This window comes from Meles meles, chromosome 2, assembly GCF_922984935.1.
Source record: "Meles meles chromosome 2, mMelMel3.1 paternal haplotype, whole genome shotgun sequence".
NCBI lineage: Eukaryota > Metazoa > Chordata > Mammalia > Carnivora > Mustelidae > Meles > Meles meles.
This window is the reverse complement of record NC_060067.1, coordinates 165,894,714-165,922,026: the sequence shown is the minus strand read 5'-3', so window position 1 is coordinate 165,922,026 and position 27,313 is coordinate 165,894,714. Positions and strand designations below refer to the sequence as shown.

The 27,313-nt window shown below is 55.8% G+C and overlaps 1 protein-coding gene across 4 annotated transcripts; it reads left to right on the top strand.

The window, feature by feature from the left end:
- Positions 1-3,867: 3,867 nt before the first annotated feature.
- On the top strand, positions 3,868-25,570 carry SORBS3 (sorbin and SH3 domain containing 3). 4 transcript variants are annotated; one of them, XM_045997926.1, is made up of 21 exons: positions 3,868-4,380; positions 6,820-6,976; positions 7,275-7,347; positions 8,741-8,934; positions 9,934-9,997; positions 12,058-12,096; positions 12,550-12,643; positions 14,824-14,911; positions 15,161-15,247; positions 15,347-15,400; positions 16,187-16,273; positions 16,850-16,896; positions 17,303-17,442; positions 17,656-17,708; positions 17,835-17,881; positions 18,088-18,202; positions 19,601-19,726; positions 20,954-21,262; positions 21,920-22,023; positions 22,554-22,660; positions 24,742-25,570. In XM_045997926.1, exons 2-21 carry the CDS (start codon positions 6,875-6,877, stop codon positions 24,801-24,803), a joined length of 1,992 nt encoding a protein of 663 aa, XP_045853882.1. In that variant the 5' UTR covers positions 3,868-4,380; positions 6,820-6,874; the 3' UTR covers positions 24,804-25,570. The 4 variants fall into 4 exon arrangements, with proteins under 4 accessions (XP_045853882.1, XP_045853881.1, XP_045853880.1 ...); XM_045997925.1 differs by having other exon boundaries at positions 7,230-7,347; positions 12,577-12,643; XM_045997924.1 differs by having other exon boundaries at positions 7,230-7,347.
- Positions 25,571-27,313: the final 1,743 nt, after the last annotated feature.

Genomic DNA, 27,313 nt, shown 5'->3' with positions numbered 1-27,313 from the left:
TCTATGATGACTTGCAGATTTTAGAGAGAAGCTAATCAATTTTGGTCCAGTGGATTAATAATGTAATGGTAAATTAGTCTTTTTGATGTTGGTGCAGTTCAGGAGCAGGTTGGTCATAGACATCAGGGAGTGGGAAGACAAGGTTATTCTTTGTTTGGAGGCCAGTGGACACCATGAAGTCAGGCTCCCATCAGCAAATCAACCCTCTTATCTTCCTTATCTCAGTTTACCTGCGCTAGGAAAGAAGGTTGATGCAGACCTAGTTTTCCAGCCCCTGCTCTGTGTCCTTCTTTGTGGCTGAGTTGACTTGGCTGGATTTTCCCTCTGAGGTCATCACTCATTTATTCTTCCCTCATAAAATCTGCTTTCTAAAGAGCTGACAGCCACTTGCTCTTTCTTTCCTGAGAACTGAAAGAGGTTCATCCAGCTCAGTTCTTCTCAAAGACACGCCATGTGCCCATGATGCTCGTTTGCTCATCCATAAAAGGAGACAGAATAGTTGCTGATGTGATGTCAGTGTCAAGGCTTCCTTGAAGATAGCCTAGACAGTTGGACACAAGGCTGTGTTCTGTCGCAGCCTCCGGGGTTGGCATGTGACTGACTCCGAGAACTCGCATAGATGGTTCCTGTTTTATCACATGTGTGCTGTGGAGAGACTAGAGCAAGGCAGGCCTGAAAGCCTCTTTCTCCACTCCCGTGAGGGTCCACTCACACCCTGGCCACCAGACAAAGACTGTATCTGACCTGTGGTGGATAGTTTTTCACTCCATTACATCTGCTTGCTCAGTCCCCCTGGCAGAAAGAACACTCTTCTGAGAGCACAAATTAAAAACCTGCTCAAAGCCTAACTAAAGAATATGCCAGATTTCATCCCTGTAGAGGAAAAGGGAAGGAATAGCAGATACCCTTTCTTTGCCTACTGTGGGAGGATGGAGGCGCAGGGCCAGGAAGCCACTCAGCTGCTCAGGGGCACATCTCAGAGTGTGACATTCAAATGCCAGACTCCCAGTACTTACAAAGATACTGCTCCAGAAACTGAGAGTTCAGTTTGTCTTCTGGGATCCCTAGCTTCCGTTTTTCCATTTGAGAAAAAGAACTGAATTCTCTGCTCACTTACAATAAAAAGCAACTTAAGGGCTCTTTCCATTCATCCTTTTTCTTGGTGACAAGAGGTTGGTTTTCAGAGTGACCTGTATTCCTGTATGAACAACCACCACCTTCTCCCGCTCCATATGAAGAGCCACATCTGTTGGGAGTCTCTTGGCTAATATCCCCTGGGGTGGAGGGCATGGACAGATCTGTGTTGACATGGGTGCCACCTGGGGAGAAGTCGCAGAAAAAAAGGTGGCAGGCTTGAGGAGCAGGAGTGGGGGTGGGGGTGGGGCACACTGCTGACCAGGATCAGATAGCTAGGAAAAACAGAGCAGTTATGTAACTGTGTTTACTATGGCTCAGGTGACTCTGAGAAGGCAGAGGCAGCCCCCTGACGGAAGGCAGTGCCAGGGACAGGGAAAGAGTCACAGGGAAGGAGGTCCCTGTTAGATAAGGGAGTCACCAGAGCAGATAGTGCTTTGGGATGAAAAGAATCTCTTTGTTGTTGACAACAGCCAGGTCACTTTGGACAGCCTCTCCCTAAACCATGCCAGCTGTCTGTAGCCTTAGGCCCACAGCAAGTAGAACTGAGGCTGGAGGGAGGAGGTGAGAAAGCAGATACCTGTTTCTTGGCTACATCTTTGGACTTTGCTACTTCCTCCTCCCTCCTTTAATCTCCCACTTTTCAGAGGAGGGATTCTTCTCCCCAAATATGTGCGGAAAGAGAGGAATCAACTAGTCAAGATTCCTTATGCTCTATGCTCCTACCAATCTCTCATCCTCTTTGCTATGAGGTCCAATGGCCACCAGGAGAAAGGTTCAGGTCTCCAGTGGGGCCTACCCGCCACCTCCTACAGAGCTGTTTACTGGGCTCCCTATTCCCATAGTGATGAAACTGGTAGCCAGTCCCCAGCTCCTTGTCCCTGGCTGCTACCTCCCTTTGTGAGAAACAGGAAGTGAGGACCTTTGTCAGCTCAGCTGCACCCTCTACATTAAATATTTATCTTGGAGTCCAGGTCAGAGCCCTAGAGAATAAGAGACGCTCGCTGCCCGTGAGAGAGGGGTATGGCCAGGATTCCTGGAATTGGAAGATCTTCGGCTTCACCATCTTTGGAGAGCAAGGAAGAACATGAAAGAGATGTGGCCCTTCTTAGTCGCAAGGATTCTGACAGGTGGGAAGAAAACAGGGAAATGGGCACATATTTTAATCCCTGAGGGAGGGAGGAGGATGGTGCCTAGGGTGGGTAGGTAAGTATCTAGCTTTAGGGGTAGGACAATGCATAGCTGCCCATCTTCAAGAAATCCCAGAATGCCTACCCTCCTTTTTGCAGATGTCTTCTGTGGCCCAGGGCTACCCATTCCATCCCCTCCTTTAGCTTTCCTAGAGAATCATAGACATTTAGAAGGGGCCTTAAAGGTGACCTCATTCAAGAACCTGTTCAGTGCAGTCATTACTTTTAGAAAGATACCCATGATCGGTAGGCTTGGAACCCCTGTAATCCTTCTAGAAGTTCTTCCTTGGAAACCTTGGATCTTCTTCCAAGTATGCACCCAAGGGTCCCACTTCTACTAGTGCAGCCGGTCTGTTTCCACATGGCATCCCCACAGACACTGGACACTGGCCAGGCATGCCTGTCTCTCTCAAGCTTCTGCACAACCTAAACATGCCTCCTTCCTCTTTCACATGTGATACTGTTTCCAGCTGGTTCACCGCACAGGGAGAGCTCTTTTAACTGAATTGAGAAAAGATAAAGCTAATAGCATCAATAATGGTGGAATTAAAAAAAATTTTTTTTCTTATTTTCTCCAGTCCCTGCCTTTTTCACTGTTGAGTTGAATGTGGTTGGAAAACACCCTAAAGTGCATGGTGGCCTCAGGACACCAGTTTTATACCCAGTAGGCATGCAATAAATGTTTTCATATTTTTATAATTTATCACTGATCACTCCCCCAATGGATGTGAAATTGTCCAATTTGGTTGGTTTGGGTCTTGGATGCCAGAACCAAGCCAAGGGCTAAGAAGTACTCCAGTTTTTCCATGACCAGTAAACATTCATTAAGCACCTTCACATTCTGTAGCATGCTCCGTGCGGGCACAGAGGCTTGGAGAAGGGAAAGACGGATGGCCAGAGGGGTTGGGAGCCAATGGGCCCAGGCTCTTGGGACTGGTGTCAGAGCAGCGGGAACAGCGGAAAAGCAGCAAGATCAAAACAGCTACGGTGTATGGGAACACCAAGACCCTGGTAACCCCATCCCCGCCAAAGGGACCCCGCCCTCATCCTCTTCAGGGGCGCGGCACGCCCAGGGGGCCGCTCCCTAAGGCCGATTTCCTCCCCAGGCTGCCTTCCGCGGTGCGAGCACGTGTGTGAGCATCCGCCCATTTGCTGGTGTACGCGCATCTATGTGCCTGTGTTTCTTTGCACACGCCCAGACGCGCGCTTACGAAAGCACAAAAGCTCCCCAAGTGGAGAAGGAGGCGGCGGGGCCTTAACTGAGTCCGCTAAGCCACTCCACTTGTTGGGGTGGAGCGGGGGGCGGGGGGGCCTTATCTCGGCCCCAGCCTGTCTGCATCTCGGTCCTGTCTCCGAGGCTGCCAGCGCAGTATCAGTTGCTGGCTTGACCCGGGATCTTTAATCATTCCTGCCCTCTGTCCTGGCTCCGCCGTGCAGGGCTCCCTTCCCACACGCTGGAAATGTCACTGGAAACTCTGAGTGGCGCTCGCCACCCCACCCCCCCTAAACACACACACCCCCAGCCCGGACGCCAGCCCTGCGGTGGGGGCCGGGAAGGCAGCTGGGAAACCAGAGCGGGCTCCCCGGGGACCCTCGGCGGCCCCTCCCGGCGCCGCCCACGGTCGGCCCGGCCCCCTAGGCAGGGGACCACTTCGTCCCCGCGGCGCGCCCCCACGGAGGGCACTCGCACGCCCCAGCTGGCTGGCCCGAGCCCCCGCCCCGCAGGCTGGAGAGGGAGTCGCCGGCCCCTCCACCCTGTCCGCGCGGCCCACAGCGCAGATTGGAAGGAGACAAACTGCGCCGCCCGCCCGCGCGCCCCCCGCGGTCCTCCCTCCCTACGCGTGCCCTCGGCCCCGTCGATCCCACTCTTCCTCCTCGGGCGCTCTGCCTCGCGGAGCCCGTCCTGACCGGGTCACGAGGGCGAGCGGCACAGCCCGGACTTCTCCTTGCCCTCCCTTCTCGAGAGCCCGCCGCGGCTGCACCGGGTGGGAGCCGGGCAGAGATGCTCCTGCCCTCCCCGGCGTCCTCAGTCGGGGCCACCTGCTTGCTGGGGAAGGTAGGTGCCGGGAAGGGGAGGGGGCGGAGAGGAGGCGGGGGCCGCGGGCGGGGAGGGACCCGTGCCCAACCCGCAGGGAAGGCAAAGTGCCCCTCTCCCTGGGGTCCTCGTCCTCAGCTCTGGGTTGGAAAGAGGTGAAGAAGTCCCCTCTTGATCCGGAAAAGGCAAAATTCGAGAAAACGTGGCTTTGTCCACGTGGGCTTGTAACTGGAAAATACCCGGAAAGTCTGCTAGGGCCAAGCCCCCAAGGTCAGGGCCATACTTGGAGGTGGAAAGGAGTCTGCCAACTACAAACAGCGGAGCGACTTCACATCTTCCAGCCCTTTGGGTTAAGGACTGCCAGAATTCTGGGACGACCCGGGAGACTTCCTGGCACCTGTCTGTCCTCTGCCAGATGCAGGACCAATGCCTCCATGCCCCCATCTCTCTGTGAGAAGGGGCTTTTAGTTTCTCCTGGCACAGCCACTGAGAGAAAAAGTCAGCCCACTCTTCCCCACGCACCCCTGTCTATGTCTGGAGTGTGCCTGCCACAGGCATCAGTGTTGGGGAGGGGTCACCAAGGATCAGTGACCCCTGAAAAGTTGGATGGTATGGGGGGACGTCCTGTCCTCCCCAGACTACTAGAGGACAGTTTTCACTGAGCAGGAAAGGGTGGGAAGACAGGAGGAGAGGGAAGGCGGCCGGGGTCAGCTGATGGCTGGGACTGCTGATGCTGACCTCGCAACTTGGCTCCAAGCAGTCAGCTGGGAAGGGAGGGGTTGCTGCTAGGAGCCAGGCGGCCCCAGGCCTCTGGATCTTCTGCTCTCCCCTGCCTCAATTTCCCCCTCAAGGGGAGGGAGAACAGCGGGGGAACTGGGGTGTGTCTGCATGTTTTGCTTTTGGTCCGAGTCCTAATTGAATCCAGCTGGGGAGCTGCCCCTCCTCCAGCTCCAGCTCTCACTCCCCCCCACAGCCAGGGAACCGCATGGGAAAGCTATGTCCCCAGTAGGTCTTTCAGATGTCAGGAGAGATCCCCAGTCAGAACAGAGACAGGGACTGCCTCCAGCCTTGTTCACACCCTCCAGGCCCCAAGGCCTGAGGAGGAACTGGGTACAGGAGTAATCGCAACCCCTATCAGAACTCCCAGCCCCGTGGTGCCTCCCACAAGTCCCATTCAGAGCCCTGCACTCCCATTCCCACTGCACACAGACACAGCACCTCACCAGGCCCCCTGGGCCTTCCTGTGAGCCCCCACACTCCTCAGGCACACACAAGCCTAGCTCTGAACGCAACGCCAGAATGGGTCCGGCCCCAGCAGGGGAGGTTGGCGCAGCTCTGGTCCAGTCCAGCTGCACAGGTGGGGAGGCCCAGTTTCAGACAAGCCCTGTTGGACAGCCTGACCTCCTCCATCTCCCGGGTGCCTGGAGTAACCTTTGCATGGGACAGCAGAACCAGGCTGGGCAGGCGGGCATGGTGTTGCCAGGAAGACCCTCTGTCCAAAAAACCCTCTGGAAAACAGGAGCACCTGGCCGGCTCAGCTGGTACAGTGTGCAACTCTTGATCTTGAGGTTGTGAGTTTAAGTCCCATGTTAGGTGTAGGGATTACTCAAACAAAACAAAACAAAAAACAAACTTAAAAAACAAAACCAGCCTGGAGGTATAAAAGAAAGTGGCAGGGGGAGGGCACTTAGCAGCACCATGTCTCCATGGGCAAGTCCAGCTTGGCTCCTATCCACTGCTTCGCCTTCCATCCCGCCCCCACTGGCACCCTGAGCCCTCTGAGGCTTTAGTCCCAGGGAAGAAGGCTGAGGAAGGGAGCTGATAACTCCTTTGTGCTCAGAAGGAGTAGTTCCTGCTGCCTGGAAATGCCCCCTCCACACTCCCCCTCCCATAACCTTGGCCCTGCTGGGCAGTAGGCGGGTGGCCTTGCTGTTGTTTTGGGGCCTCTCCCGCAGCCAAGTAACCCGTTGTGCCTGCTGGCAAGCAGATGCTCACAGAGGGACTGGAGGAGTCAGGGAACTGAAACAAAGTCCTGAATGCCCAGGCCCTCCTCTGCCAGCTGCCCCAGTTCCCTCTGCCTTCCCTCTGGGGGAGCAGGCCGCACTGTGCAGTGAGAGCCCCAGAGGGGCTGGCCAGCAGGCCCGTGTGCCCAAGTCTTTGTCCAGCAGGCCCACTCCTGGCCAGTCTCCCTCTTCCTAGCCTAGCTTCCCCCTCCCCCACTCCCACCCAGAACTCCTGCCCAGGGCCTAACAAGCAGCCCATTGTGCCTCTGGGAGCCGGCACGGCAGCCTGCAGGCCAGTGCCCGCAGAGGCCTGTTTCCTGGGTCCTTGAGCTCCCACCCAGCTGGCCCAACCCCCTCCCACAGCTGTCCCCTCCTCCCCCCACCCCAAGGTTGAGCCCAGAGGGCACAGGCGGCCTGAGCCCAGCAGGGCTTTCCCTTCCTCCTTCCTTCCCCACAGAGGACACACAGAGGAGCAGCTGGCACACCCGGAGCCCTCCAACCTTGACCCAAGCATGCAGGCCCCACCCTGCAGCCTCCCCGCTGGGCTCAGCCTGGACGACTTCATCCCCAGCCATCTCCGGGCCCATGGAGGGTCGTCCTCCCGGGGGGCACGGGTGAGTGAGACAGTGGGGAGAGAGTTCCTGTGGGCCCAGAGTTGATGGGGACCCCCTAGGACATGTGGGGGAGCAGGAGGATTAAGGGGATGGAGGGAAGGGGCCGGAGATCGCTCTAGAGAGCCTTGTTGCCTATGTGCAAAGGGGTCAGCCTGGTCCTCCAGTCTTCACCATGGGGTAAAAGGTGTCTGTGCTTCCTACCCTTCTGCGGAACCTTCGGGCCTGAGCTGCTGCTCCCGGCCCCTCCCCACAGGTGCCTGTGATCCGGAATGGTGGTTCCAACACCCTTAATTTCCAGTTTCATGACCCTGCTCCCAGGACCGTGTGCAATGGGCACTTCCCGCAGAGGAGAGATGCTTCCCGGCACCCAGGTGGGTCTGCTCAGGAAAACCTGCTCCAGGAGCCCTGTGTCGGGGGTGGGGGATCAGAAGCTCCCGGGCCCTGCCATCTGGCACTACCCTGTGGGGAGGAGCATGGAGGGCTCTTAAGGTCCTGGGCCTCCGAGCTCATCTAGCTGCCCTTCTCTGTGTGAGCACTGATGGCCCGTGAGTGTGAAATCCACTGCGGGAGAGAGCAGGTTGACGCATCCCCCCACCCCAAACCACCCCCACCCCGCCAGGGGAAGTAAGTGTGGAGGGGACACAGCCTTGGGAGGCAGGGGACAGGGGGACAAACCCCACAGGTGTGTACTCAGCAGCCAAGCAGAAGATGGGAGAGGCGGCTCTGAGAATTCATCAGCCCCTGGGCTCCTACAAGTCATCCCAGCCTGAGCCATGGGGTCGAGAAGATCCCAGGACCTCCTGGGTGCAGGTCTACCCCCATGGGCCTCTTTCCTGTGGAGGGAGAGATCCTTTATTGAGCTTCCCACTGAGGCAGGCACTGTGCCAAGTAATCTATTCATTTAACAAATAATTGTGGAATGCTTAGAACATGTGGGACACTGAAAAGACACACTAAGCCTTCTCTCACTTAATCCCTTGATGTCCTGGAAAGATAAGGTACCATTAGCAACCTCTTCCCAGTGAGGAACCTGAGTCTCAGAGATGCTCAGTCACAGAGTCTGAGCTGAGACTCAAACCCTGGTCCTTCCAGCCCTGATGCCCTTATGCTGCTACTCTGATGACTTGGGGGCTAAAGGTTCTGAGGAAGCTGAGGACTCAGTTGCCATGTCTGGTGAATGAGCTTCTGTCCAAGAGCCTTGTGATTATGTGTCAGGCACTGTGCTGGGCATGGTCACACACACTAGCTCTCTCTGGATGTTTGCCATGATTACCCTCGTAATTACCCTTACAGAAGTAGAAACCGAGGCACCAGGTGGTTTCTTGCTGTGCCACAGGTCACAAAACCAGCAGGGGGCAGAGCTGGCGTCTGAATTCTTTATCCCCATTGCAAACCCAGCGCCTTTTCTGCCACACCCTGCTGCCTTCCCAGCCAGGACGGTCCCCAGCATTTTCTGTAAGTAAGGATTCCCAGCCCTCATTCCGAAGGCTTTAAGGACAGCCCTCCGAAAGGATAGGGCGGACACGGGGACAGCTTTCTCAAGACAAAATCCATTTTCATTCACTTTAACCAAAAAATAAACAAAGACCTGTGGTCCTGCAGGGGATGGGGAAGGCTGTAAAGTCTGTCTCAGCAAGTCAAACAAACAAGGAGATGTTGAAATTTTGAACCCACGGGATCAATGTTCTGAAGGGCTAAGAGACAAACAAGTCCAGGTGGGGGCCCCTGCCCGGTGCTAATGCTCTGTTGCTCATTTCCCCACAGACCCTGCTTGGTATCAGACCTGGCCCAGTCCTGGGAGCCGGCCCTCGGGGAGCCAGAAGACCCCTGCCTCCCAGCATCCCCAGAACTGGTCAGCCACGTGGACCAAGGACAGCAAGCATCGGGACAAGCGCTGGGTCAAGTATGAGGGAATCGGGCCGGTGGATGAGAGCGGCATGCCTATCGCCCCCCGATCTGTGAGTCCTGGGCTGGGGGCCGCTGATTGTGGGGCTCAGGGACCCATGCTGAGATCCACTTCTGTGAATTAAAGTGGGAGCCACCAAGAGTGCACCAAACCATTTCGGACGACAGCAGGGGTTCCCCCACGAGGGGCTAAGGGGTGGTCATCAGCCACAAAAATCACAGGCGCTCTTGTGGTCTGAGTTGCACAAGTGGTTTGTGGGGAGAAAGGAAGATCTAGAATGCTCTGTGGGGCAGGGACCCCCTCTGTTCCTAGCCCCAGGACCTGGCACAGCCACTGAGTGAATGGCTGCATGGAAAGAGTCCTGAGTGAGTCACCCTCACACTGTGGCAGGCATGGAAGGATCCAGGGCCCAGGCTCTGAGCGCCCTGCCCTTCTTCCACTCCTTATCTCAAGCCAGCCACCTGCCTTCAGTTCTGATCTGAAACTGAAGCTGGCCACATACCTCTCAGGGCTGTTTCGGTCTCAGGGGGCAGGAGCTGTGAAATGCCATTCTAACCCTATATTATCTCATTTATTTTTCATTACATAGAAATACATGTTTGTGGGCACCTGGGTGGCTCCGTTGGTTGGGCTGCTGCCTTCAATTCAAGTCAGGATCCCGGAGTCCTGGGATCGAGTTCCACGTCAGGCTCCCAGCTCCATGGGGTGTCTACTTCTCATGCTTTCTCATGCTCTTTCTCAAATAAATAAATAAAATCTTAAAAAAAAAAAAAGAATACATGTTTGTTGTAGAAACATCAGAGATATAGGAAAGCAAAGAGGAAAAAAGACCAGAAACCACCCCAAATCTCACAGCCTCGGCATGGATCATCACTGGGGAGATCCTTCTCTGCACCTTATTTATATGTAATGTGCTGTATAAAGTTCCTTTATTAGATTTTTCACGACAGCCTGCCCGCTTCAAGGGTGGTCAGAGAAAGGACTCAGGAAGGAAAAACTTCTGTGGCTTCCTATTAAGAAAGTGGCCTGATTTTGTCTTTTCTGATCCCAGAGTGTTGATAGCCCCAGGGACTGGTACCGGAGAATGTTCCAGCAGATTCACCGGAAAATGCCAGGTGAGACATCCTTCTAGGGCCCTCTCTCTGCTGAGTGGGCTCCAGCGCCTGGGGCTGTGGGACGGAGGGGCAGAAAAGGGAATTTCTGCGCACCCCAGGCTGAGGTCATCCCTCAAACAGGAAGAAGAGGAGGAGCCTCCAAACTCCTTTCTGGCCCTGGTCGCCTATGAGAGTCTTGGGAAGTCATGCAGTCCCTCATTTGTTCAGTCAGCCCCCTGACCGTCTACTGAGCAATTCCTGTGTGCCAAGCACTACTCTAGGTGCTGAAAATGAAAGAGGGAATAAAAAAGAATGTCCCTGCCCCAGTGAAGCTTAAGACAGAGGGAGAATAAACAGATATGTATTTAATATGGCAGCTGGTGGTAAGGGTAAGTGAGAAAAGGAAAAGTCAGTGCCCAGTGCAGTTAGGGAAGGCCCTGGTAAGGTGGCATTTGAGCCGAGAGCGAGAGCGGAGCCAAGGGAGGGAAGGAGCCAGGGGAGGATCCTGGCCGCAGAGGGAGCAGCAGACACCCAGAGGCAGAAGCAGACCTGGCTGGTCCTGGAGCAGCAAGGAGAGGCTGGACTGGAGTGAGGGGGGCACTGATGGGAGATGGAGTCAGAGTGATGAGATCTGGTCACAGAGGGCCTTTGGGGCTCTGGTCAAGGCTTTGGCTTTTACTCAGCAAGAGCTGAGGAGTCAAGGGACTGTTGTGCATAGAGGAGTGTCATGCTCTGATGGCTCACTCTGGCTGCCAGCGCGGGGGTAGACGAGGCAGTGAAAGACCCAGCGGACCACTTAGGGGGCCCAGCTTTCATCCAGGCTAGAGGCCAGCAGTGTCTCAGACCAGGGCAGCAGCAGCAGGCCTGGTGGGATTCTAGAGACAGTTATGAGAATTTGCTGGTAGATTGAATGTGGCAAGAGTAAAAGACGTCAAGGACGACGTAGAACCTGAGCCAGTCGACGGATGTTGCTTCCAAACTCAGAGAAGACGGAGGTTTTTGATGAGGTCCATCATCCAGTTGTTGATGTCAAGTAGGCAGTTAATATGCAAGTCTGTGGTTTAGGGCTGAGGCTTAAGCTGCTGGTGGAAATACCGAGGATTCACCCGAAAAGATTTTGATTGAAAGCTCCCCAACTAATTCTCATGCGAATCCTGCCATAGATGGGTTTTTTAATCCACAAGACTAGATAGGATCAGCTGGGGAGACAGACAGAGGCCCAAGCACTGAACCCTGAGGCCCTTGGGTGTGTAGAGGTTTGAGAGAAGAGCAGGGTCAGCAAGCCGACTAAGAGGGTACAGCGGAGAGGAAAACCAGAGTTGTCTTCCTGAAGCCCAGTGAAAAAGGAATTTCAAGTGTTGTCCACGTGACAGACGTTGCTGATGGGTCAAGTATTTTGGTTTGGTAACATGGAGGTCACTGGGATCTTTCTTGAGGGCGGTTGGGGCAATTGTGGTGGGGCTGGCAATCTACTTACAGAGAAGGGTAATCGGAGACAGAGAATTAGTTATGGCTGACTGTTTGTGGCAAAGGAAAACAAAGCAGTCCAGGAGCTGGAGGTGAGGGATCTGGAGAGAGGCATTCTGGCCTGCCTTTAAGGCAAGTGCTCTTGTGGCATGCCTGCATGCCAAGGGGACCAAGTCAGCTGGCGGGTCAGTCGCTTTTCCTAGGAGGCCCCGGAAAGTCATGAGCGCCATGAGGAGTGGGTCTGGGCAAAGGGGGTGCAGAAAGGGGAAGAGGAAGTGGAATGTTCCCCAACCTGTCTTGGTGAGGGCAGGTTTACAAAGGTCAGGGAAAGGGTGTGTGTGGGAACGCGGGGAGGGAGGAGCAGGAGGGTTTGGGCAAGTCCACTGCCTGGGTTGGCTCACTCGGGCCCTGAGTCTGCCAGAGGCATTTCAAACCCTCCAGAGAACTGCCCTCCTAATTCCTTCCCTCCCTCGGGACATTCTTCAGGCCCTGACTCAGCCCCTCAGCCCCTGCCCTAGGCAGGAGGATGGCTGGGAGCCTCCGAGGCAGCCTCGTGGGGCTCGCCATCCTCGCTTGCTGCCCCACCCCTAATCTGGTCCTTTCTGCTCCCGCAGACCTGCAGCTGGACTGGACCTTTGAGGAATCACCCAAAGGTGAGAGGCGCGGGTGGCCCGCCCCAGCTCAGTGCCTGCGTTTGCCTGTCTTGTAAACCATGCCTGGCTTTGAGGCTCCCCCATTGGCTTAGTTCGACTTGAGAAGTCCATGTAGCCCATTTCCGGGGAGCTCCCCATTTCCTGGTAGGTGGCAATGAAGAGCCTCAGCTTCAGTGTCCAGTGAGTGTCTCCGCCCTGGCTGTGATTTCTCTGGGCTTCTGTCTTTTCATCTGTAAAATGGGGACACTACTGGCCCCACAGTTGTGAAGATATAGTGAAGAGTGTAAAGCTCTTGGTTCAAGGCCCCCATATAGTGATCCAGAGTACCCCCAACCCTGTTCCCACAAGACACCCACAAGCATGTGTGGGAGTGGGTGCCCAAATCTTCATGCTCTCCCGGGTACCCCTACGCCCAACTCTCACCTCCTCTGGCCTGTCTTCTCCCACCTTCAGTGGCTTCCTCCTGTGCCGCCTCTACAGACTCAAGGCATCCAGGGCCCCAGCAAAGACCAGCTGCCAGGCCAGGCCAGGCCTCTTCTCTGAGTGGGTGAGCCATCCTGGGAGAAGGGTCCTAGGGCTGTGGAGGGGCACTGGCTTCCCGGCTGGGACTGGCGCCCCCTGGTGATTACAGCCAGTACAGCACCCCCCCATCTCACAGCTCTGCTCCTTCTTAGGGTCGCGACCATTCCAGATGCTCTTTCTTCTCCCTGCCCCAGGCCAAAGGGGAATGATGGGCAGGGGTGGACTTTGTACCCTTTCCTGGTCAGGCATGCCTATGCTGCTTTTGTGATTGGTGGCAGGAACTCATCACTCAGAAGATCCACAGGTCACAATGGGGTGGAGAGTGGGGTAGCCCGAGGCTAGGTGTGCACCTGTTCACATTCCCTCCAAAGCCTGAGAGAAAACAAGGAGGGGGGGGGGGAGAGGATCCTAACTTTCCTCCCAAGTCAGGGGAGATGAGGATGAGAGAGGAACCCTTCCACATAAGTGAAGGATGTACTTCCTTTGCTCAGCCCAAACCACATAAGCCCAGCCCAGGCCGCCAGGCTCCTGGGGGGGAAGTGGGAGGTGCTCAAACAGACCTTGAGAATCAGCAGCTTTGCCTCAAAGTGAAATCAATGAGTTTCTTATTCCTTTAAAGGAAGGGGTTAACCTCATGAGCACGGCCATACCTGGCCTGTGGCTCTTGGCATCATCAATAAGATAGAGGCTAAGAGCCCAAGATTTGAACCCAGGGTTTGGATTCAAGCTGGGGTGCTGCCACTAGCCATGTGACTTTGGGGAACTTAACCAGTGCCAGCCATCTGCTGAGGGGGACCACACGGTGGTTGTGAGGGCTTAGGCACATAGCAAGTCTTCATATGTGTTATTCTTTTTTAAAGATTTTATTTATTTAAAAGAGAGAGACAGAGAGAGAACGTGAGAGCATGAGTGGGGAGAGGAGCAGAGGGAGAGGGAGAAGCAGACTCCCCATTGAGCAAGGAGCAACATGGGGCTTGATCCCAGGACTCCAGGGTCATGACCTGAGCCGAAGACAGACCCTTAACCCACTGAGCCACCCAGGTGCCCCTCCACAAATATTATTAATATACAGTTATGACTAGAGCCTCCCTAAATTACAAATGATGTATTCTATGGGGTGCCTGGGTGGCTGAGTGGGTTGAGCCTGTGCCTTCGGCTCGGGTCATGATCTCAAGGTCCTGGGATCAAGACCCGCGGCTGGCTCTCTGCACAGCGGGGAGCCTACTTTCCCCTCTCTCTCTCTGCCTGCCTACTTGTGATCTCTCTCTCTCTGTCAAATAAATAAAATCTTAAAAAAAAAAAAAAAGGAATGATGTATTCTATTCTCATTATCAGTGGTATTACTAATATTATTATTCCTAAAATAAAGAATAGAGTCATAGTTACAACCAATAAATACTGATTCTCCGGTCAGACATTCCATCCTTTGATAAGCTTGTACAGTGGTGGAAACATTCAGACCCAAACTTTGTCTGGAACACATAAGCCAGCCAAGAAAGGAGCCCTGAAGGGGGACGAAGGAGAATGTGACAGTGTGGAGCCTTGGTGGCTGGAGTGGTTTCACAGATGACATCACTAAATGCTGCACCCTTAGGGAGCAGAGGCGCAGGGAGCAGAAATAGCTTGCCCAGGGCCCGGGAGTCAGGGCCGCGGGCCCTCTGTTCTGCCCAGGGTTCTCCTGGGACTAGGCTGTAGTCCCACCCACACCCTTGGGCACGTGTACAAGCCCACTGGGCTGTGACAACCAGGAAGAGCAGCTTCATCAAGCTGCAGACACATACATAGCCACAGCCGTGGGGCCAGACTGAACACACACATAGATTATTTCACTAAGGCTGGCAGAAAGGGAATCCTGGCCACTCAGTGAGCAGGTGAGTGTGTTAGGCCTTCTCCTGGACAGCTCACATATGTTCCCTCACAGCTTCACCGCACCCTCATGGAGGTGGGATCCCTTCGTGACACCCACATGCCAGGTGTCCAGTCTGAGGCTCTGAGAGCTCAGTAACTCGCCAAAAGGTCACAACTAAGTGGCAGAGCTGGCATTTGACCTCCAAGCCCGTAACTTTCCAATGTGTAACACTGCTTTCACAGGCTGGAGCCGGGAGCAGGGGGCAGGGGCCGTGGGAGCATGTGCAGGGCTGTGTTCTCACTTGTGCCTTAGTCTCCCTAAAAGGAAACTGAAGCGATATCCTCCCTTTTCTTTAGAAGAAGCTGGGACCCCTCTGAAGAGTTTTCTAGAAGCACTTTCAACTCTAATCCTGGAGCACCCTCCCTACACCAGACCCCAAATCAGGTAGCCCGCCCAGCATCCTCCCCTCACTGCCCCTGGTGCTGTGCTCTTTGGCCACGCCCCTCTGCTGAAGAGCACAGGTACTGCCCTTTCAGTTTGGGGCTTTCCCTGTGCAGCCCGGAGAGCCCAGAATCCTTAGGAAGGCACTGGCAGGCAGAGGGGTGAGGCAATGTCCTACAAGCCTGCTTTTTGGGCCTGGACAGTGTCCCAGTATGCCTCTGCTCAGACCGATGCCCACCTACTTCCGTGCAGGTGCCCAGATGCCAAGAGAGAGCAGACAATGTCTGGACGGAAGATTCTTGGAACCAGTTTCTGCAAGAACTAGAGACTGGACAGAAGGTGAGTGTCCTGCTGGCCCTCTGAGAGTGGACATACTCCTTAGCTAGTGCATTTTGGAAGGCGAGTTCACCCCCTCTGACTCACCCTTCCCACCCTTAGCCCAAGAAACCGCTAGTGGATGACCCTGTTGAGAAGCCCTCCCAGCGCATTGAGGTGAGTGCTGTGGGATAGGTTGGAAGGGGAGGAAGACAGCTATGCTGGGGGACAAATGAGGGAGACTTCTGGGTGGTGTTGGTCCCCATGACCATAGGCAAAGGCCAGAGACCCAAAGCTCTGACCCTGCCCAGTCTCATACAGTTTACCTCTGTATCCCCAGCACCTGGGACAGTGCCAGGCATACAGTAGGCACTCAAATATGTGTTGAATACATGTCTGTTGGCCAGAGCGGGATCAGGGAAGGGAGTGGTCAGTGTGGATTTGTCAGGAAGTATCTCATCGGAGGTGGAGTGGGAGGGCCTGGCCAGGCAGAGAGAGCGCTCAGTGTAGGGGGAGTGCAGAGACAAGGCTGGAGGGGCAGTGGGAGGGGAAGCCGGTGGAGTATAGGCTGTGGGAAGCCCTAGAAGACTTGATGAGAGAGGAAATAAGGAGCTTTATAGGCTCTGGAACAGGGAAGTAACAGGACAAAAGGCAGTATTAGAAGCACTAAGGTACTATTTCCGACATAGAGATGGGAGAGACAGGTCCGATGAGAGGGCCAGTGAGAAGCTGTGGAAGGGCCATCCTGACACCTTGAGACACAGCTCTGGGGAGGCCCCCAGGCAGGGAGCCTGTCCTGGCCCTGTGCCCTGAGCCTGCTCTTTACCCAAGCACAGTGTGCTTTGCTTTGTCCTGCTGCCCACTAAGTTTCTCACATCTGACCTTCGATCAGTGCCCTCCACCGAGCCCCCTCCACCCCCACCGCCCGGACTGCCCAAGTCTCTCCGCTTAATCCGCCCCCAGGTCTTGCTGGAGAGAGAACTGGCCAAGCTGAGCGCGGAGCTGGACAAGGACCTGCGGGCAATTGAGACCCGGCAGCCGTCCCCCAAGGTACCAGCCTCCCAGTCCCCTCCTGGGTGACCCTGGGACCCGGAGACCCCGGAGCAGCGGCGGAGCGTGGGTGGGAGGGGCAGGCAGAGCCGAGGTATCGTTCCCGCCGCACTCGGCGCGACCTTGTACAGACTTCATCTCGGACTGCTGTCTCCTTTGTAAAATGCAGGGCGTTGACTTTTCCAAGTGACCCCTAAGAACCCTTCCAGGCCGATTCCACGTCAGCCTGACGTCCGGGTGCCGGGGGCTCCCCGCCCCCACCCCGCCCCTCCCCCCATCCCGGACCTCAGTCCGCAGGGACCCCAACCCCTACCCGGCCCCGTTTCCTGGGCCGGCCTCCCCTCTTCCGCCGCCCCACGGTTCCTTCCCTACCACCCCCACCCCCGCAAGTTCCTCGGCTCCTCCCGGGTTCCCGGCCCGCCCGCCTGCGCGGACGACTCTAGGACCCCGCGTCCCTCCCGCCCCTCCCCACCCCTCCCGCCCTTCCGAGCCGCAAACTTTTCCGGAGGCGGCGGCCTCGGCTGCCGCGGGGACTCGGCGTCCCCGGCCCTGACCGCGCCCCGTCTCCCCGCACAGAGCTCCCAAGTGCCCCGACGGTCCCGGGAGCCGCGGTCCTCCGCGCGGTGAGTGGCCAGGCCGGCCGAGGGGGACGTGGCGCGGGGCGGCGGCGGCCGCGCGAGGAGGGGGCGAGCCCCGCGAAGGGCGCGGGAGGAGGGGCCTGGAGGCCGGCGAGGGGCCGCGGAGGGGAACTGTCCCCGTCCGAGGACTAGGTGGCCGCGGCCGGCGGCGGAACGAGGCCGGGGGAGCTTCGCGCTTCCCGCGCGCCCTCCTGCTGCGCGCTGCCCCAGGCCGCACCCTTTCCCGGCAGGGACTGCTGGGGAAGTAGGACATCCTGTTGAGAGCCCGGGATGTGGGAGACGCCTTGGGAGGAGGCGGCGGGAGACAGGGGGAGACATTGGGGAGGCAGGGGTGAGTGGCGTAGGGTGTGAGGCCCCAGACAGGTGTTTCACGCACCGTGTCCCCGCGCAGCCCGGCCCCCGCCTGGAGCTCCAGTTCCCCGAATGCACTTTACCGTGGTTCCTCTCGGCCCCTGAGCCCCCACAGGATGGCGGATGGAGCAAGCCCCTTCCTAGGTCGAAGGGACTTTGTCTACCCTTCCTCCGCCCGAGGTAAGGACCAGAACCTGCTCTTTTTCTCACCCAGACGCCCGCCACCCATCGTACTACATACGCTGGTGCCCCGTGGCGGTGGGGTGGGGGGAGGATGGTCCCAGAGCCCCCTGCTAACACTGGCCCCGTCCTGGGGTGGGGCGAGCAGAACCCCATCCCAACACCACTCGCCGAGACATGGTCTTCCCAAGCTGAGGTAGTGCTTTTTCACAGACCCTAGTGCCTCTGAAAGAGGGGGCAGCCCAGCCAGGAAGGAAGAGAAGAAGGTAAGGAGGGATGGGAGCACCAGGGTCAGGGTGCATGGTGGATCCGGGGTGGTTCTCGAGATCGCTGTTCTAGACCTGCCACCTGCTTGGCTAAGGTGACTCCCCCTGTCCTCTCCCCCTGCCCAGAGGAAGGCTGCCAGACTCAAGTTTGACTTCCAGGCACAATCCCCTAAGTAAGTGCCCTTCTCTCCAACTCGCCAGCCCCCCCCCCCCCAAGCCTCTGCATACCCTATGGGAGGAGTGGGAGGACAGGGCTGTGGTACACCCCACGGAGGGGGGGTGTGGTGGTGAAGAAGACTCTGGGTGCACTAGATAGGGTCTGAAGGGGAGGAGGACTGGGAGGACCTCACCTTGTGGATGTCCTTGCTCTGGCCTGCAGGGAGCTGACCCTGAAGAAGGGTGATATTGTCTACATCCACAAGGAGGTGGACAAGAACTGGCTGGAGGGGGAGCACCATGGCCGGCTGGGCATCTTCCCTGCTAATTACGTGGAGGTAAGCAGAGGAACAAGTGGGAGCCCAGCTGGGAGGGTGCGTGGGTTTGCAGAGACTTAGCATGCATATCCCTGCACAGCCCCTCTGTGGAGCTGATTGCTCCCCCACATCTTACCCGCTTCCTAATAGGTAAAACTGTGAACTCCAGAGGGCAGGTGCCAAGTCAGCCTCATTCATGCCCTTGGCCCCAGCACCAATGCTTTGTCTGCCCTCAGGACATGTTTCTTAAATGAGCCCCATAGGTGGAGCCCAGCCCATGGAGAACCACATGAGCCCGCTCCTGCCCCAGAAGCCACCAGCCCAGACTTTCACCATCAGCATCCATCTCTCCCACGCTGTCTTTGGGAAGGATCCTGAGGGCAAGTGGCAAGAGCAGGAAGTGTGTGACTGTTTACCAATCCACACAGACATTCATCACTTCTTTCACGTGCATTGCCTCCCTTGTTCCTAACCTGACAAGTGATCGGTCATCTCCATTTTACAGATGTGCTTGCTAAGGTTCAGAGATAAGTGGTGAAGTACAAGATCCAGAAGTGTATGGCTGGCTCAGTTGGTAGAACTTGCAACTCTTGATCTGGGGTTGTGAGTTCGAGCCTTGCATTAGGGGTAGAGTTTACTTAAAAATATACCAGCATTTAATGATATACATTTCCTTCTAAGCACTGCTTTACCTACACCCACAGATTTTGATACATATATTTTTTTTATCCCACCCAAACTATTTTCTTATTTCCTTTGTGACTTCCTCTTTGACCCATGGATTGAGTTGTTATTTAATTCAGGCTCTCTATTTGATAAGCATCAGCAGGCCTCCGCTACCTTCAGAACAGTCTCTCTGATTCTGAAATTCCACAAAGTAGAGAACAGCTTTCCATGGTATCAGTAATTTACATCTTAGTATGAACTAGTTTACTAGCTTCTTGATTTTTTTTTTTTTTATGAGTAGGGTGAAGCAAAGAGAACATGGGGATTCTGGGTATGGGGTGGGGTAGAAGGGGGAGGGGAAGGAGGGACACTTGGTTCTCAGCAGTGGTAAAATGTTAGATCCCCACTTTCAGATTAGGTTACCAGGTGTGCGCTGCTTTTGGGAACTCCTCATTTACTTCTGGGTTCCAATTTAAGCTCTTAGCTTAAGCTTCCATCTTTGCTCTGACATTGCCTACTCCACACCTCTGGGGAAAGTCCTCCTCCAGTAGCCTTCTGGGACTCACCACCCCTTGGCTGTGCTCACCCAACCACCCTCAAGCTTATGTCTGGTGTCCGTGTCCTTGCTGGCCTTGGGGACAGACAGATTGCGCCCATCCATCTTCTGTTTGTTATCTTACCCTCCCAGGAGCCCCAGGTCTGTGCCCGGTTGATACCTGGGCTGAGTCTTCCTCGTGACCTTTCTTTCTGTAGGTGCTGCCTGCAGATGAGATCCCAAAGCCCATCAAGCCCCCAAGCTACCAGGTCCTGGAGTATGGCGAAGCTGTGGCCCAGTACAATTTCAAGGGGGATCTGGAGGTGGAGCTGTCCTTCCGCAAGGTGCGGCCCAGCAGGAAGTGGGGGTTGGAGGGGCCGGTGAAGATGTAGGTAAATATGTGGAGAGTCAAGTGTACCCATCTTTGCCCAGTATTTAAAATTTTTCCTAATCTCTTTGGGTAGGTTTTCCTTCATTTAGCCCATTTTTAAAAAAAAAGTTGGAAACTTCTAGAGTAGTTGTGTGTGTTTTTTTGTTTTTGTTTTTGTTTTTGTTTTCCTGGTTGTAGGTTTATAGGCTGTGAGGATCACAGTCAGCATTTTTAGAAGAACAGAATGGAAATGTTAGAATGCCTTGTGTGTAAAAAGGGTAGTTGATCAAACTTTAAAGCAGTTATGTATATACCCGTGCACGTGTGTGTGTCTGTACTAAGTTATTATTCAGACATATTTTTTACTATAGATCATAGTCAAGGTAAATTTGAGACATGTTGTCCTAGAAAACAGGGTGCTGGTCTCCCTTTGGTTGACTTTTGGGGCAGAGGCCATGCACGCCCCTTGTGAATGTCCTCCGGAAGAGCTGGCCCCACGGGGAGAGGGGGAAGGAGGTGGCTGGGTGGAGAGAGGTGGGGGGCAGGAGAGGGCTGGCGACCACCCTCCCCAGGGCTGCCTCATCTTGTGTCAGTGAGCATGCGGGCTGGAGGGTGCCCAGGTCTCCCTCCAGGAGCTCGTGTTTTGATGCCCTGGTGAGGGACACCCCTGCGAGGAGGCAGGGACAGGACCCTGTTGTGGCAGTGGTGGCTCATGCCTTTCTGGTGCTTCTTACCAGTCTGCCACTGATCTCCTTTGCTCTTCACAGCTGCAGACTGTTATCCCCACTAAACATGTGAGGAAACTAGGCTCAGAGAGGCAAAGTGACTGGTCCAGGGCTGCACAGCTTGGAACTGGCCAAGCCCGTTTTGTTAAATAGCCACCAGAACACTGGGGAGAGGATGTTGTGAAGTCCCAGGGGTAGGTGTCTGGCAGGCCCCGCTCTGTACCCAGTGCGGCATGTTGTGGGAAGAGCCCAGATCTCTGGGCTCCTGCGGGCAGCCTAGGCTCGTCTCCTGACTCTGTCACTGCCTCGTGGTGTGACTGTGACTTCCTGCTCACCTGCTCTGAGCCGGCTCGCTCCATGCAAGGTGCTAGATCTACATGAGACGCGCCGCCACCTGCGCCCCCTCCCCCGGGTTTCCCGGGGGACATGGTGCCCAGGAGGGCTGTGCAGATGCTCATGCCCTCCTACACCCTCAGGGGGAGAGCATCTGCCTGATCCGCAAGGTGAACGAGAACTGGTACGAGGGCCGCATCTCGGGCACGGGGCGCCAGGGCATCTTCCCCGCCAGCTACGTGCAGGTGCATCGCGAGCCCCGGCTCCGCATCTGTGACGACGGCCCCCAGCTCCCTGCGTCTCCCCGCCTGACCGCTGCCCGTCTGGCTCGTCACTCCGGCTCCCCGGTAACACCGCAGAGTCCTGTGGATCCCACCGACTGGGGGAGCCGGACTTCCCCCCGCCGCACTGGCTTCTCCTTCCCCAGCCAGGAGCCCAGAGCCCAGAACCAGGTAGGGCGACCTGCCTCCTACTGGAGAGCTGACCCCTGCCACCCACGCTATTTCCTCCTTTCCTTTCCTTTGGTGGGTTTGTACTTTGGAATCCCTCCTGGTCTGCCCCAGGACAGAGCAGTGGGAGAGCTGGACAGAACTGGGATGTGGTCATTTGGGAGTCAGAAGTCTGCCATTTGCCTGCTGCGTGACCTTGGACACATGACTTACCCTCTCTGGATTGGGTTTTCTCAGCTGTGGAATGGCATAGTAGTTCCCCCTGGAGAGGGTACTTGGGCAGGCTTGACCTAAAAGTTTGTAGTAGCCGAGGGGTGAAAGACTGCATCGGTGCTCACTGAATAGCCCACAAACACGTGCCTTTGCTCCTGCGCTCATCTGTCCATGCAGCAAACTGCTGTGAGTGGGCACAGCCAGTGTGTGGACACCTCCCATCCCCTCCCTGAGCTGGCCTTTAGAATCAGTCCCCTACCCTCCCTGGGCCTCAGCTTCCAAGAGCCTGTGAGGTGAAATGGTCGAACAGATGGCTCTGTGTCTTGAGGGTTGGGAGGATAAGATGGGGACAGGATGACAAGCGCTGCTGCAGGGAAGGTGGGCGGCCCGTGGCGCACTTCTCCCTCATGCTTGTGTGTGCCTCCCTTTTCTCCTGTGGAACCCCAGGGTCTCAGCAACCCCGGGTCAGCTCTGTCTCATTCTGGAGGCTCAAGCCGTCCCCTGGACGTGGGGGGGATGCCCCCCAACAGCACTCAGATACACTGGACCCCGTGAGTACCATCTGGGGATGCTTGGTCAGGGGTGGAGTGTTGCTCGGCAGGCAGTACTGAGCACAACGACCCTTCCTGCCCCTTCCCCACCCCCCGAAGAATGAGTTGGTAAACTCATGATTTGCTGGGGGGCCCCTTGTCTGTGATGGTCCTGACCTGTCCCTGCCAGCCCTAGAGCTTAAAGCAGGCCTCCCACTCTCTGCACCCAGCCTCAGTCTCCTCGCTGGGTTTCCAGCCCCAAGGTCAGCACATTTGTGTGTGGAGTGTGGGAACTAGTAGAACAGACCTGGAGGTGGGGGGGAGCTCCGAGGATGAGGGGTAGAGGTAAGTAGGGCTCAGAGTGCAGGGAGCGGGCACTGAGAAGAATGCACTGAGGCCAGACAGAGACACCATTCTAGGAGCTGGGCCAGCGGCTGATGGGATCATCTGGATAAATTAACAGGATGTAGCAAGACTTGGGTTAGACTCTCTGGACCTGTTCCGAGGAGGGGGCCAGGCTCCAGTGGTTGCCATGATGCTGTCTCCCGCAGGTACCGGGCGGTGTACCAGTACAGGCCCCAGAACGAGGATGAGCTGGAGCTGCGGGAGGGGGACCGGGTGGATGTCATGCAGCAGTGTGACGATGGCTGGTTTGTGGGTATGTGGGCCTGGTGGGTGGGCTGCAAGGCAGACTGGAAGAGGGGGTATGTGTGAATCCCTGGGCAGAATAGCCGGGGACAGACCAGAGGGGGTATCTGGGGGGGATATCCTGGGGGACAAGTCAAGGGGGCATCTTGGGGGTTGCTGGGAGATTTGGGTGGGCTGCCACAGCCTGCCAGTGCTGGTTCAGCAAAGATTTGTGGTCTGACAGATGAGGCCAAGGTACCTGATGGAGTCATTGCAGACTCGGGGCAGCAAGGTTCCGACCCACACGACCCTGCTCCTTCCCACCACACATCTGTCTTTGGAGCAGTTTTGGGAGGAGGCGCCTGTCTCCTGAGACACTGTGTTCCTGATGGAAAGGATCAAGTCTCACACCCATGTGTCACCCACCCCTGCTCCCACTTAGCAGCTGGCTCCCCAGTCCTCAGGGCTGGCCCTAGGGCAGTTCAGGTAAAGGACTAAAGCAGGAAGCCTCAAGTTGGCCTTGGCCTGGTTCAAGGTAACCAACCCAGCAGGCTTCACATGGCCTTTTTCCTCAGAGCGGGCAGGGCAGTATAGGCCTCGGCTTCAGAGGAAAGGGTTGTCCTCAAAGAGTAGTGAGCAGCCAGAAGCCCCTCCCACAGCAGACTGCAGAGCTTAAAAGGTGGCAAGGCTGCTTGGGCCGAGGTGACCCCAACGGCCGTCTCTTGACCTAGCAACCCATCCTTTCACATCTAAATCCTAGCACCTCATTGCTGACCAAGTTTCAGACACAGCAGGGATTCTGGAGTACTAACTTATTAACGGTTCTTGCCTGGGAGGGGAGGTTGGGGGACACATTCTCGTTTTACTCTGTACACCTCTGCCTTTCAATTTTTTTTTAACTACTCATAAAGTTTTGCAAATGTAGACAAGAAGTAAGAGTACTTGGGTCACGTTGGTGGCTCAGTCGTTAAGCCTCTGCCTTCGGCTTAGGTCATGGTCCCAGGGTCCTAGGATCCAGCCCCGCATCGAGTTCCCTGCTCAGCAGGAAGCCTGCTTCTCCCTTTCCCACTCCCCCTGCTTGTGTTCCCTCTCTCACTGTCTCTTTCTCTCTATCAAACAAATAAATAAATCTTTAAAAAAGAAGAAAAAGCACCACTTTTGTGGTATTAAAGCCACAAGTGCTTCTAGAGGAAAGGCTTAGAAAGTTTAATGTCTTAGTCACATAAGTGCATTTTTTTTTTCTTAAGATTTTATCATTTGACAGAGAGCACAAGCAGGGGGAGTGCAGGCAGAGGGAGAAGGAGAAGCAGACTTTGCACCAAGCAGGGAGCCTGAGGCAGATGCTTAACCAATAGAGCCACCCTGGCTCCCCAAGTGCTCAGTAGCTGCATGTAGCTGGCTAGTGGTTGCCATTTCAGACAGTGCAGGTCAGGGAAGGCTTCCTGGAGGAAGTGGGGGAGCTAGGTCTTGAAGGGCAGATGAGGCATCCCAGGCAGTGGAACAGTATGGGAAGGCCTGGGGACCAGGTGAGCATGGGCTGCTTGTCAGAAAGTCAGGATGCCAGCCTGCCAGGAAGGAAAGGTTTAGGACTTTAATTTGATTTTACATTCCTATATCTTCTAGCACTCTCCCTTCTCCACCCCCGAACACGGGTTTCTTTGGGGTTGTAGCAGACCAGAGGCCTAGATTTTACTCCCACCTCCACCCCTAAGCAACAGAGTGCTTTTGGGGATTTCACTTGGCTCTCTCTTTAGGCCTTGCCTGCCTGTCCCATCTCCAAATTGAACAGTGAGTTTCCTCCACATTTAAGTTCTGGACTCAGCCTCCTGCTTCTTTGCTTTCCTGAGGAAGGTGGGATAATTCAGTGGTGTGTGCCAAGTTATAGAGGACTCACATTCCTAGTCCTTTAATTTAGAAAGTGTAGCTTTGCCCGTCTGCCCACTAGGGGGCACAAATGAGTAAAACAAAGCCTCCCTCCCGGGCAGGGACTGCACCTGCAGTTCCGGGCACTGCCAGTAGGGGAAAGGTTTCCACGCCCTCCCCACCCCCAAACATTCTTACTAAAGAAGTCTGGGGACTGCCTTTTACACCTTTTCTCTTTTTCTCTTTCAGGTGTCTCCCGACGGACCCAGAAATTTGGGACATTTCCAGGAAATTACGTAGCTCCAGTGTGAGTGGTCTCCGTGGGAACTCAGAGCTCAGCCAGGATGGGGTGGGGAGCAGGAGCACTTACTGGAGGGAGAGAGGATCCCCCCTCCATCCTCCTTCCCCAAGACCTGAGCTGCTGGCATCTGCAGACAACCCCAGCGGCCGTTCTTCAGAGCCCCCCTCAAAGCCCCCTGGACTGCTTCCTACCCACAGCTCACAAACATTCCTCCAGCGGCCTTTTTATTTCCTCCCCTACCCCACTTCCCAAATACAGAGGTCTGCTTTGAAGTGGAGACTATTTCCAGGCCTTATCGAGACCAGACCCTGGACCCCCTCCCCCTTCCCCGCCCTGCTATGGCATTTCCTCTAATAGGGACTGGCTCCCAACTTCACCCCCATGGGGTTCCTCTACCAAGGACCAGCTTCCTAACCTAACAGAGACCAAAGGCTGCCTCTGCCTGGAGGGGATTCGTCCCCCTTCACTCCAGCTTGCCCGCTGCCCCCTTCGCCTTCCTGCTTCCAGCTGGGTTTGGGAGTGAGGTGGGAGAGGGACACAGCCCCTCCTTAGTTCCCGAAGCCTGGCAGGAGGTCTTGCTCAAAGGCCCCCTCTTCCCCAAGGCTGCCAAGCCCTGGGCTGTGTGTGTCATTGCGCTGCTGTAATACCCAGAAGGACTGGCCTGCTCCAGGTGTTCTCCCAGGAGACTGAGGCGCACTGTCCTGCCTTCCCAGCTCCTCCAACGCCCACGCCCCCTCTGGAAGAGAATGTAAAATAAATCTGGATACCAGGGACCTTGCCCATCCGCTTCCTTCCGGCCAGGAGAAGGCTTCTCTTGCCTACGACTGGGGAATTCTTTCTGCAGTTGGCTGTGCTGGGAACCAGGTGGGACGTGAGGGTGAAAGGGGAGGGTGGAAAAGCATCCTCATTGTCGAAGATCTCAGCCCTCGGGTCTCGGGCGGAACAGGGCAGCTTCCAGGATCAGGCAGCTGTCTGACAAGCAGCTCCAAGAAAGCCGACGTCACAGGGCCTGGGGTGCGCCTGACCTTGGGGAGAAACCAGAGATGGGAGCTGAATGCGGCCTTGTGTGCAGCCTGTTTTGATTCCGGAGCCGTCATGGGGTTGCTGGACAAGATGACATTTCTAGCTGTTCTGCTCCTAATGTTTTCCTTCTGTGCGCTCCATTTCCACACCGAAGCTCTCGTGTGTTTGTTTACTTTCTTCTTCGGGCTCCGGGTTTTGAGCCATCGATTGTGGGAAGCTGGGAGTGGTGGGGCATAGCTTAGCCAAAGCAACTCTTCTGCCCGAGGTTTCCCAGTCCTGCAGCTCGGTGGTCCCTGCACAGCGACGGCAGTGCCACAGCCCGGGCCTGGCTGCTCTGCCAAGAAAGAAAACTTCCTTGGCAGCTGCGGGCAGTTGAAGGGGGCAAAAGGTGCTGCACGTCTGCTATCTGACGGAAGCCTCCCGATGACGGGTAGGATTCCATTTTAGGTAACGAGAGACTGAGGCTGAGAAACTAAGTTTTCTGGGTTACATCATTCTAAAATGTGAAGTCAGGTCCAATGACCCTTGCCACCTCTCTGCACAAAGTGGACCAAGCGCCCAGGCGGTCCTTGTCCTGGACAAGGAAGGTCATGTGTGAGGCCAAGGACTGCCCTGGGTTGGGCCCATTTTATGTTCTTCCTGGCAGTCCTGTCTGTCTGCTAGGCCTGTCACTTAGGGCACCCCCACCCCAGGTGGGTGGGAAGAGGTGGTGGTGCCTAGTTCTGCCTGTGAATGACAGGGCCACAGCCTGGCCCCGGCAATTTCCTTGAGCCTGGGTGTGGCCTGGGCCCCAGTGGGGGTTAAACAGCGGCTGGAAGAACAGGACTTATGTACGTTCCGTCTGCTCCGTCCACCCCAGGCCTCACCACCATCTGCTTCTAAGTTGTGTGGTCGGCCTATCGTGTGGAGATGACCATTCTTCAGGAGCCCACTGGCCTCTTCCAGATCCCCTGTCGCAGCTTCTTTGCGTTCCCCAGTGCCCTTAGAAAAGATCCCAGGTGGGGCGCCTGGGTGGCTCAGTGGGTTAAGCTTCTACCTTCGGCTCAGGTCATGATCCCAGGGTTCTGGGATCAAGCCCCGCATCAGGCTCTCTGTTCAGCAGGGAGCCTGCTTCCTCCTCTCTCTCTGCCTGCCTCTCTGCCTACTTGTGATCTCTGTCTGTCAAATAAATAAATAAAAAGAAATCTTAAAAAAAAAAAAAAACAACCAAAGAACCTTCAAAAAAAAAAAAAAAAAAGAAAAGATCCCAGGGTTGATTGAGACTTCCTTTCCCTGGGACAGAAACCGAATCCACACCCTCTTTGATGGGGCCCTGAAACCTCTGCAGCAAACCAACCCAACGCCCTTGGGCTGCTGCCCTGCCAGCCCCACCTGCACTGTGACAGTGACTGCTTCTGTGCCTTGACCTGGCCAGGAGGCAGGAGGGGAGGGGAGGGTCACAGGCCTGAGGGGCAAGGGGGACCTGCAGGGTCAGGGTCAGAAAGTGCAGTAGGCCAC